At 43.9% G+C, this 12,023-nt stretch overlaps 1 protein-coding gene across 3 annotated transcripts in view; it reads right to left on the reverse strand.

Moving 5' to 3' along the window:
• Window positions 1–12,023, reverse strand: part of DYRK1A (dual specificity tyrosine phosphorylation regulated kinase 1A) — a 72,685-nt gene that overhangs the window by 41,339 nt on the left and 19,323 nt on the right. For all 3 annotated transcript variants that reach the window (XM_039729365.1, XM_039729364.1, XM_039729363.1), the window contains one exon: window positions 7,067–7,145. In XM_039729365.1, the coding sequence (XP_039585299.1) occupies window positions 7,067–7,076 (10 nt within the window). In that variant the 5' untranslated portion in view covers window positions 7,077–7,145. The remainder of the gene's footprint in view (window positions 1–7,066; window positions 7,146–12,023) is intronic.

A 12,023-nucleotide genomic window follows, 5' to 3' on the forward strand; every position in this document is an offset into this window, starting at 1 on the left:
TTGAGGTTGGATTCTCTGTTCACAAAGTGGATTCAATGAGGTGAAGGAGAAGTTAAGAGTATGAGCAAAAAGAAACCAGTTAGAAGATCCAGAATTAACCAGTAAAAGAACTTCATACTCTGCTCTCTACTTGTATCCCCAGTTTTTTAAGGGATTTAAAATAACCAAATTGTTAGGAAAATGCCAGCACCAACAGATTCCCACAGGGAAGGAGGAAATCAAGAACAATCTCTTTTCTCAGTGTGGAACAAAACTGCTGCCCCCTGTTCCACCTGTCCAGCAAAGATGTTCAACAGCTCTGGCTCTGTGTGCAATGAGCTCAACGCCAGGTCCTCAAAGATATTTTGGGATTTAACTCAGCCAGAAGTCACCAGGGGTTAGGTGTGAGTGTCAGGGAGTGCTCAGCCTCAGAACCAGGCTTTTCCCTTGGGCTGATGGATCCAAGCTGGGCTGAGTATTCCCTGCTCTTCCCAGGACAAGGGCAAGGTCAGAACCTCAAATCTGATGTGTCACTGCTAAAAACAAATTCTGTTTCTTGCTCTCTAATCTAATCTCTGTCCTTAACAGCTTATCAACAAATGTGGTTTTGAGCCTGTGGCATCACAACGGAAATCTGAGAGTGAAGCATTCCCACTTTTACATTTTCCAAGCTTAATTGTGTTCCTAAATGCAGCAGGGTCTAACCAGACCCGCTCGGATGACGTCTGAGCTGCACCCAGTGACAGCAGAGGGCTGACAATGTGTCCTGGAGCTGCCTGATGGAAACATCCCAACTATCCATGGATAGCTGATTGCACTCTCAGACATGGAAACTCTGGTAAAACCTGGTGAGAGGAACTTCCTCCCCTGTGTATAACCAGGAAAGAACTCTGCCATCAAGCTGAGCACGTCCTGGGCTGCTCTGGCAAGCTGGGAATCCAGCAGCCTGATCCCAGGATCAGCCTGATCCCAGCTGGGAATCAAGCAAACACATCTGGGCACCGCTGCCTGCCAGAGGGTTTGACAGAAACATCAAAAACCACACAGCACAAGATGAAGTGAACAGGAAGCACCAGCCTGACTAGAAAAGAGAAATACAAACCTTACAAGTGAGAATGTCCAATTCCAGCAGGAATAAGGAGCAATGTTTGCCCAGTTCTTGCCTCCACCTGCCTGATGAAGTATTATAAATGGAATCCTTACCAAGAACTGCTGTTAAGAGAGCCCTCCTATGGTGTCTGTCTGTATTTTAAAACCTAACCACAAAGAAACAGAACTTTAGGGTTGGGGGGTTCCACCTGGCTCCATGATTTATGAACAAACATCTGCTGCCCTGCTTATGGATTCAACACAGAACATGCTCAGGAACCCAAGTGGTACCACTTGAAGTCAAGCTTGTTCAATGGTGAGGAATTTGGGGTGTTGTGTCTCCAGAAAGGGTGCTCAGGCCTTGGCAGGGCTGCCCAGGGAGCTTGGCAGTGCCCATCCCTGCAGGTGTCCCCTGGAGGTGGCACTGAGTGCTCCGGGCTGGGGACAAGGGGACAACCAGGCACCATGGTGCTGGGAGGGCTTTTCCAGCCTCAGGGATTCCATGGAACAGCCACAGAGTGCTGCTGCTGCAGCTCTGCCCTGGGAGTCCTTCAGGAGCACCATTTCAGGTGGGAAAGGGCAGGAGCTCCCCAAGTGCTGCCAAGCCCATGGGAAGGAAGTCCCTGTGGATGTGACCCAAGGGCACTTCCCTGGAGCACAGGGCTGGGATTCCCTCCAACTCCCACCCACCCTCACTCCAAACTTCCCTCCAAACCCCCAACCCAGGCCAGCAGCCCCAGCCCAGGAACATTTGCTGCCAAAAGCAGCAGAAACAGGACGCAAGGTGGGATGGACAAGACAGCAGCCCTGAGCCAAGGTGTCCCAAATCCCTGGGACAAGGCACAATTCTGAGACCCCGTGGGCAGCTCCAAACTCAGTGTCACCACCCCACTGCTGCCTTGCCCAAGAGAACCTTTCCTTTTTGTCCCCAGCTGGAACACTGAATTTAAAGGCTGCAAAAAAATCTCTGTATTTCCAGCATTATGTGCATTACAGACCTCAGGCATTCAGTGTACTGACCAATCATTCAGGAAAAAGCAAATAATTTTTAATAGTTATTACTGCATTTTTTGATCTGAATTTTAATTTGGTTTTGTTCAAAATAATTTTTTTCTTTGTTCTTAAGAAATCAGCAACAGAAATAAATTTCAGTCTTGCAAGAAAGAAACCTCACAATTTAAAACTTCACTGAAAGTTACCTCAACAGGTTTTAAACAGAGGGTCACATGTATTGGGAAGCAAAATGAATAGAAATTACTTTTGCACAATATTAGAACTATACATCAGAACAGTGGAATCTACAGATTTTCTGGTTTAGATGCTCTGGTCTGTTCCTGAATAAGGAAAGCAGCATCTTCCACCAGGCTGTAATTCCATGCCAAAATCCTGAAACAGGATTTTTGTTTCCTCTTAGATGGGGGCTGAGGCTGAAAACTTCAATTTTCAATATCACAGGTACTGAGCCATTCTGGAGGAGGGGAAAAAAAACCCCTTTTCTTTTAAATAGGCAACTTCTTAAATATGGATGCACGAATCTAACTTTAGCTGTCCAGGTTTTCACATTGCTGCTCTCAAATTCAGAAAGTGGAGCATTAATTTAGTCTGTTGACTTCAAGGTTATCATTCATTGAGGTCAATGACTCCATCTCTGAAAAGCAGAACTTCCACTTGCAGTCTGAGGAGCACTGCCTTGGCACAAAAACCCCCAAAAGCAGCACCAAGCCCTGCTGCAAAGGGGGTGATTTATCCGTGGAAAACCAGGGGTTCATCCCACGAATAGTCAAGGAAATAAATAAACAAACAAATAAATAAATAAATAAAGATAAAAATAAAAATAAAAAAATTAATAATAATAATAATAATAATAATAATAATAATAATAATAATAATAATAATAATTCTTCTCCAGGAATATCCAAGCCCTCATTAGCTGCTTATATTTCAAACTTGAAACTCTGTCCCAGACATGATTTGGGTGGGATCTTGTGGGCTGATCTGCTCAGCCAGGAGCTGAACACCCACCACAAACTCCCTGGCAGGACCCAGCCAGGCAGAATCCAGCTGGAAGCAGAAATCAAACCAGTGGGAGCCTCGCTGTGCCCCAGCAGGGAATCAGCACCTGCACCTGCTCTGCTCTTTCCAAACCTGTTTTTCTGCCACCAACTGGACCCTCAGTGGTCACCTGGCCACCTCAGGGCCAGCACCTCCCCTGGCACAGGAACATCCAGGGCAGGGATAACTCAGTGCTGGCCCAGGAATTTCTGGATTTTCCTGGTAAATCTCCCAGAGGCTGTGGCTGAGCCAGTTCAGGTAACACAGGTGAGCTGCAAACACCAGGGACACGCTTTGCTCTGACTGCACCACAACAGAGGGGTTCTCTGCTTTGGTTTGTGGGGTTTTTTTCACTACTGACATATAAAAACATCTTTTAAAATAGCTACAGGCTCAATGAAATCAGCAACTAAAACATGAAATAGGAGATATGAGAGCCATGGCCCAATTCTCCACCTCCATTGTGTTCTTCCATAAAATAAACACCTGGACACTTGCAGGCCCTAAACCCAGCCCAGGAACTCCCCAGAAACCCTTCTCTGGATTTGTTGTATTTCAATAAGGAATGCAGCTGGGGGAGGACAGCTACCTGGGTGAGAAGTGACTATTTCACTGCCCTTCTTGAAAAGTACTGGATTGGCTTTTTCTCTTTCCCAAAAATGACCATTTTTTATAAAATTAAGAGCAATATAAGCACTTCCAATGTCTTACAAACTTCACTATCACATTTCCTTGGTTCTCAGCATCTCTGGTGCACCCAAGATAACTCCACGTTGATGAGATTATTTGCTGTAACCATTATGTTACTCTGTTTTCTTACAAAGGTTATCACATTTCCTTGGTGCTCAGCATCTCTGGTGCACCCAAGATAACTCCATGTTGATGAGAATTATTTGCTGTAACCATTATGTTACTGTTTTCTTACAAAGGTGACAAAAAGGAGCTTTGAGCTCTTCAAAAGCTTAAAAATCAGACAACTCAGTATTTTTAGATCCATACTCCTTAGGCTCCAGCATGACTACAAAACTCAAAACCAGAAAGATGTTACAAAATCAAATTATTTTTATAAGAAATCTCCATTTAAAAAGAGGGGAAAAAAAAGAACAACCAACCACTGAGTTACACAGGAGCAGGCCAAGGGGTAGCAGAAACAGCAACTGGAAACACCAATTTTAACCAAGATGAATCCCTGCTTGTAGGAACCCAGCACAATCCCAAATTTGATGCCACCACACCATGAGAAGTGAATATGGGTAGGATGATTGATCACCAGCCTAACTACACCCAGAAGTGTTTGGTTCCTTGCTTTCCAAAAAGGTCCTGGAGAGACTTGCAAAGGACAAAGAATGAAAAATTCCCATTCTGAAAACACTTTCTAATCACATTCTAAGGTATTACCTGTGTTATCACAACATGACTGAAATACAAACTTGGCTTTTCCTATGAAGAGCTGAACCCCAGCTTTCCTATTGCACTGTTTCAGGGAAAAGCAGAACAGATGCTAAAAACTCCTCAAGTAAACAGGGAGTCAGAGAATCATTAAGGCTGGAAAACACCTCTAAGACCATCGAAGTCCAACCAGTGCCCAACTGTGCCTGGTCCATCTCCAGACCATGAACTCAGGTGCCACATCCACGGGTTTCTGAGCATTCCCAGAGTTGTGATTGCAGCACCTCCCTGGGCAGCTCTGCCAAGGCCTGAGCACCCTTTCCATGGGCAAATTCCTGCTGCTGCTGCTGTGACCCAAGGGCAGGGCTGGCCTGGCTGACCCTCACCCTGCTGGCCTCATCCCCTGGATCCTGTCCTGACCCCTCTGCAGAGCCTTCCCACTCTCCAGATCCACACTCCTGCCCAAACTGGTGCTGCCCACAAGCTGACTGAGGGTGTACTGGATCCCCTGCTCCAGATCCCCAATAAAATTACTGAAAATCTTTCACTTCTCCAATAGCATCTTAAAGCATCCTTCTGCTGGGTGTCCCACATATTATACAGGGCAAAAAGAGAAGTTCAGTGTGTTGCAAGTTTGTTCTCCTGGTGATTCAAACTGGAAAACAGCATTTAATAGCCCCATTTCTTCAAATTTTCACTTTCTCTTTTTTTTAAAAAAGCAGTGGACCTTAATACATTTCTGTGTTTTCAGCCTAAGTGGTGATCTAAAATTAAAGTATTCCATGGCAGGAGTGAAAAAATCTTCTTTAGGGGATTGTTTCCCCAGTTCTGCCGTGTTAATTGTAAGGCTTTAGAGCAGCTTCCAGGACAATGAAGTGAAGCCCATTAAAACAAAGAATTTATTGACCCTGTAGAAGCTTCCCCCCTTTAACCAAAGGTAGTTTAGACATTACCAGGCACTTCTGATCAATCACTCTTGAGAAACCTTTTGAAAATGCAAGAGAGCCATCCTGAAGAACCACAAAACCTTTCCATTTCAGGCCTGAGCTCTCCCCAGCCACTCTGAACTTGATCCCAAGATCAGCAGCCACCAAATGACTCCTCCTGTCACTGCACCACAAAATTATCACAGGGCAGGGTCTCATTTTAAGGCTTGCAAAACTTGTTCATTCTCAGAACCTCAGCACACCAAGCCTGCCTCTCCTAATAAACAGAAACTGCAAATAGATCTGAGTTTTTTAACTTCCAACACATCAGAGGCATAAAGGTCTTTGTCCTTCATTTTCATCTGTATTTATCAAGGGACTTGTAAATAAAGAATCTGGGCTGCAGGAGACAGAATTACCACTTAAATTTCAAAATCTTGCATCCATTTCAATTCTGCAAGCTCATAATTCTAACAAGCTCAACACCATCAGAAATTCTGACCAAAACTGAAAGTGCTTAAATTGGAAGTTTTAAATCAGATAATGTATTGCAATGTGAAACTGAATTCTCTCAAACACTGTCATACATAAGGTACAATTTCATAACATTATCTCTCCTTTCAGTTGTGGGATGAGTATTTTTAAAGCTTTCAAAACATTTTCTCAATATTTAGGTTCTATTTTAATCTGTCACTGCCTACTACACAGAGCTCCCCAAATCTGATGGGACATCAATTTTCTACACTTTTAATGCTGCTCCTCTAGATTAAGACATTGAAAATGAAATATGAAAATGAAATATCCCTTTGGAGAAGTTTTTCCTTCTCCTCTCCTTTGCCCAACCTAATTTTAGAATTCTTTAGACCTGCTTTGACTTGAGCTTTCAGCACACAACTCACAAACACGGGAGTGGAATGAGCGATGTTTGGTTTTCAGGGAATGAAATCTCCACTTCCAGCATCTTGGTCCCAATCCAAAGGCTCCATGTAAACAGACCCTCCAAAGCTGTTTATGCACCAACAGCTGATGCAACTGAAAACTGTCAATCAGGAGATGAGCTGCATGCACACCCAAATCTGCCTGGCTTTTTTTTTTTATTTCCAGCCTTAAGGTTTCCTGGGGTTTAAAGCTGAACAAGCAAACCAAAGATCTGGTTGAAATAAGGGCATTTGGGTATAAAAATTAGACCAACCCTCTTGGACAAATTTAATTTTATTCTATTTCTACTGCTGGTGATTTTCTCTGTTGAAATATGAACTGTATTTCCAGCAAAAGGAAAAATCAGCCATTGAAGCTGCAAATACACTTGGCACTTCCAGGATTTCTGATTAGCCAAAAAATGGGTGAACTTCCTAAAAATATCAATCAGCACCTTCAGAAGCATTCCCAGAAAAACTTTGAAAACAAAATTTCCATTCAGGAAAACCATTTTCTTCCTGGAAAAAGAAAAGTTTTCCAAGCTGCAGAAGAGTTTTGAAAGGGCAAAGAAAGATTCCAAAATTCTGCAAGTTCTTCAATATTCTGCTGAGTTAGAACAGCATCATTTGGGGGGACAGAGAATGGAAGAGCAACAAGAAGCACATCAAGAACATCCATCATCTTTCACTGTAAAAATCCTAACTATAAATCACCTGTATGCATCGTCTTCTTTCAAGTCTCATATCATCCTGCGGGGTTGTGGGGACAGGGGGAGTCCAGCAGCAAACAACACTGAAAAAGGAGAAAAAACAAGAATAAACTTCTTAAACTTCAGCCACAACTGCTCAGTTCAACCCCGAGCTAAACCAAGGAAATCCAAACAGAAAACAAAGTTTTCCAACAGGAAAAGCAAAGACAGGCATGACAAAGACTTCTTTTCTACTGATATCTGGTTTTAGAAAAAATTCCTAAGTCTCAAAATGGCAAGTATTAACTTAAATTTCAACTGGTCATTGAATAAATCTCAAAATTAACATCATCCCAAAAAATTGTCAGTTACCCATCTTTGCCAAGCCCTTAAATATTTGGATTTTCACAGAAATTCAGTACGATATTTCTAAAACACAACTGAACTCGTGTGATTTTCCCAAATCTACAAGATATAGAACTATAAATGCATATCAATTCCTAAATGTTAAAGTTCATTTCTCCTCACAGAAATTAAATTAGGTTCACTTTGCTGCAAATAAATAAAATATGCTCAGAAAAACAGAATTGTATTTTCCATAGACAAAGAGATATAAAGACAGGAATTTCTGTCTATATATGACATATTACACATTACATATTACATATTATATATTTTATATTCTATATTATATAGTATATATTATATATTATATACCATATATTATATACCATATATTATATAGTCTATATTATATTGTATATTGTATGTTGTATATTGTATATTTATAATTATTATCTATTTCTGTCTTTAAGAAAACTCCAACAGAAATTAAGAAAAACAGCAGGATTATGAACAAAAACATTCAATTAAAACCCCAAACACAACACCCAGCAACTAAGACTGTTCAAAGTATTTCTCAAGCATTTATTTTTCACTTGTTCTCCAACAATCACTGGTACTGTACAACCTATGGAAATACCAAACCCACTTAGAATTACTGAAAATTTTAGAGAACTCTGCAAATGACTGACCAGCTGGAGTTGGAGAGTTATTATTATTTAAAGAGCTCCTGAAATATGTAACTCCAGGCAGAGTGAGCAGCCTAAAACGCTCTGAGCCCCCGCAATGTGAGCAGCGAGCGGCGCCGCTCGCTCCATTTCCCCCCGACAATGAGAGCCCAAAGGCTGCACAGCCCACCCTGCCCTCCTGCCACCATGCTGGCCCTGTCCCTGTGCCACTCCAGAGTCACACACACCGCAGGGAACAGGGCAGGAGGACAAGGAACTGCTTTTTGGATCTGTGAAGAAGCAGGTGTTGCAGTGGCGGTGTTGGTGTTTTAGGAACGGGTGAATTTTTGCTGTCGTGCCCCTCAAAAAAGGGAAACCCCAAAAGTGGCCATTACACATCCTGAACCCACGGCCTTTTTATGGCTGTGGCTCCACAGAGCCCAGGGATGGCACTGCCACATCCAGGAGCAATGCTGAGGCCACAGCAGGTCCTGCACACGGGGCACTCTGGTGCCTAAACCACTTTGGTTGGAGTGAAAGGAGCTGAGGGAACACCCCCACAGCCAGCTGAGCCCACTGAGCCAGCCCAGAGCCTGGGACCCAACAGCAAACAAGAAGGAAGAGCAAACTCTTATTTAACCAAACTAACAATGGAATCCCAGAGTGGTTTGGGTGGGAAGGGACCTTAAAGATCACCCAGTGCCTCCCCTGCCAGGGCAGGGACACCTTCCACTGTGCCAGGCTGCTCCAGCCCCAGTGTCCAACCTGGCCTTGGGCACTGCCAGGGATCCAGGGGCAGCCCCAGCTGCTCTGGCAATTCCATCCCACCCTGTTGTTTTCCCAACATCCCACCTAAACTTGTAATTTTTCAGTGTGAAGCCATTCCCTGTGTCCTGTCCCTGCCTGCCCTGGAAATTGTCTCTCTCCAGCTTTCCTGGGGCTCCTGCAGGCCCTGCAAGGCCACCCTGAGCTCAGCCCAAAGCTTCTCCTGTGCAGGTGAACAATGCCAGCTGTGCCAGCCTTTGCTGCCAGCAGAGCTGCTCCATCCCTCTGCTCATCCTGGAGCCTCCTCTGGGCTCTCTGCAGCAGCTCCAAGTCCTGGAGCACCAGGTTTGTCCATCCCACACATCCCAGGAGCCCTGAGGCTGCAGAGCCTCAATCCCACCCCTGAAAGCTCTCTCTGGCCAATATCCTTTTTTCCCTTTACCTGCAGCACCTCTGGGTTTACAGCAGGATTACAGGAAGCCTTTGCCAGCAGCAGCTCAAGGACTGAAGGACTCTCTCGTCTTTAGTCCCCTGCAGCTCAAGCACTGCTTGACCCCCTCCCAGTGCCACCAGTGCAAGACCAGTTTCAATCCTGACCCAACTTAGTCCAAACTATCTCCAGAGTTTGAGCAGTTTTCAGCCAAAATATCCTGGAGTTTTCAACCACTGCCTCCTGCCCGCTCCAGAGTGGGAATGCTCAGCTCCCAAAGCAGCTGCAGAGGTGAGCACTGAGCTCTGAGTTATTCCAGAATTTAGGAGACAGTTTAAGAGGCACCAGCACTAAGGAAGAGCTGCTGATGTGAGAAAGTCATTAACAGGCTATTAACAGGAATCAACACATTGGTGCATTTCAGAGCTGACCCGGAACACAGATCCATCCCAGCTTCAGTCTCCTTCCAGCTCTCCATCAGCCCATCCTGGAGAGCTGGAGAATTCCAGAGTGGAAAAGCAGGTGGAGCCCTGTTTTCCAAGGAGGGCTTTGAAATCTTAGCAGAGCCCAAAGCCGGTGAGTCCCTGTGACAGTAACAGTGTCACACAACACACAAGGGTAACAATTATAGGGTTTTTGTAATAGGTACAACCAAATTGCACCCCATGGCTGCAGGGGCAGCACGTTAAACTCAGTCAGTGTCCTCAGCTGTGCCTGCATTGGCAAGTCCTTAAAGCACAAGGCCTTTTAGACAGCCTGCACAAAGGCTTCCTGGTTTAGATAATAAATTGATGATAAGAGGAGGCGAGAGCAAATCCTACTCATCACACAGTCTGTAAGATCATTACTAGAAGAATCCCCTCAGTAATAACATTTACTGGGCTTCAGGAACCCAGTTTGATCTCCTTACCAGTACAGAAGTGAATAGGAAATAAAGGAGGAGAGGAAGGACCAGATGACAGGAAAGGTGTTAAAAAGCAAATCACTGAAAGCGCTAGAGCAAAGAGAAGAATAAAAGCTGAAGTATTTTACTAAAACAAAGAGAGCAATCCTTGGAAATCATCTGTGCTAAAGCTTTACCTCGTGCTTTGTTTGCTGTTTTCCTCCTGGATCTCCTCAGAGGCAGGGAATGGGATCCCCCATGCAGCCACTCCCTGCCCCCGAGCAATGGTCAGACACCCCGAGGGTGCTGAGCACCTTCCATCCCAGGTTCCATCCACAGCACCATGGAGATGGGGACACTGGATAACAAAACTTCCTCCTCACATCCCAGGCCTGCTTTCCCTGCTGGCCTCTTGGGAAATTAAAGTTTTATTCCCTGTATTCCTTAGGAGCATCCACCCCTTCCTGCAAAACTCAATACCCAGCACATATCAATAGGTTCAGTGCGGATCAAAGTTGGGTTCAGAGCAATCAGATTTTTAAACCCCTAAAAGTTAAAGTGCAAAAACCATTATTAACATGAAAATTTAATTAAAAGAGAAGTCTGCTGGGGAGGAGTTTACTTTTTACATTTTACTAATTAAAACCCTACATAGAGGGACTTATTTTCCTTATTCAGGATCACTCTATTGTAAAATTCAATATGGAATCTTTTTGCAAAGCCAGGTACAAGCTTTTCCTCTGTGAAAAGACTATTTTGTAATTTTTAAAGTCATCCTCGTGGAATACAGAGAAACCCCTGCATTTCTCATGACTACACACACTGCTGGCAGAGCTGAACATAATTCAGGTCACTGACCTTCGGTGAACACAGGCAGGCCTGTTGCTAGCAACATAAAATATAAATACTTACTTAGAAACCAAATTTTTTTATTTATTTACTAGGAAAATTATCCTGAGGTACTCACCATGAAATTGGAGTTATTAACATACTGGAATATAATGGATTTAGACATCTGAACTATGCAGAGGCAACCAGTGATGAGGTTTGGTGTGAGACAAACTGAGCAAAAGATTCCTCAAAGACACAGATTTGGTGTTTTATTTCAAACACTGCACAGTGAAATGTGAAGTACAATCAATCCAATTGGAATTAGATTAATAAATCTGCCAGGGTGCTCAGTGACTGACAGCTTCCCAGAGGGACAAAGCTGAGGAATTTCAGAATCATTGTTCTGCCAGCACCCAGCACATGCAGCGTGCTTTGTTACCAGGGAAATCCCGTGTTTAATGTCCAAATTAGCACCCATTTGAAAGCTGAACACACCCAAATTCACTGCTGCTCTTGTGACCAACATAGGTGATGATCTATCTAAGGAATAATTAATGAGAATGATAAAGGAAAAAAATGGCCAAGCTGTACTGAGTTCTGCTTTGTACAACAACTCGGGTTCCCCTGTAAAATCACAGCAGAAAATTAACAGTAGATTATGATTCCAGCATAAAAGTCCAATACATCCCTTTCCTTTCTGGGCACCTGCAGGTTCCTATGTACTAAAACACAACAAATGTACTAAAACACAGATAAATTAATTGTGATCAGCACTGTATCTGTCATGTTCCCAAAGTCACAGATCCCCTTCTCCAGCTTGAAGTTCTATGGGATTCTGGAACACTTTTTAGCTGAATATTTTCACTGAAACAGCAACTACTTTAGGACTACAGAATCAGGGAATCATGGAATGGTTTGGGATGGAAGGGACCTTAAAGCTCATCCCTGGGCAGGGACACCTTCCACTGTCCCAGGCTGCCCCAAGCCCCAGTGTCCAGCTGGGACAATTCCAGGGATCCAGGGCCAGCCACAGCTTCTCTGGACAAAGGTTTTAAAACTCGTC

Source organism: Passer montanus, unplaced genomic scaffold, assembly GCF_014805655.1.
Source record: "Passer montanus isolate IOZ18808 unplaced genomic scaffold, ASM1480565v1 scaffold69, whole genome shotgun sequence".
In the NCBI taxonomy this organism is placed as follows: Eukaryota; Metazoa; Chordata; class Aves; order Passeriformes; family Passeridae; genus Passer; species Passer montanus.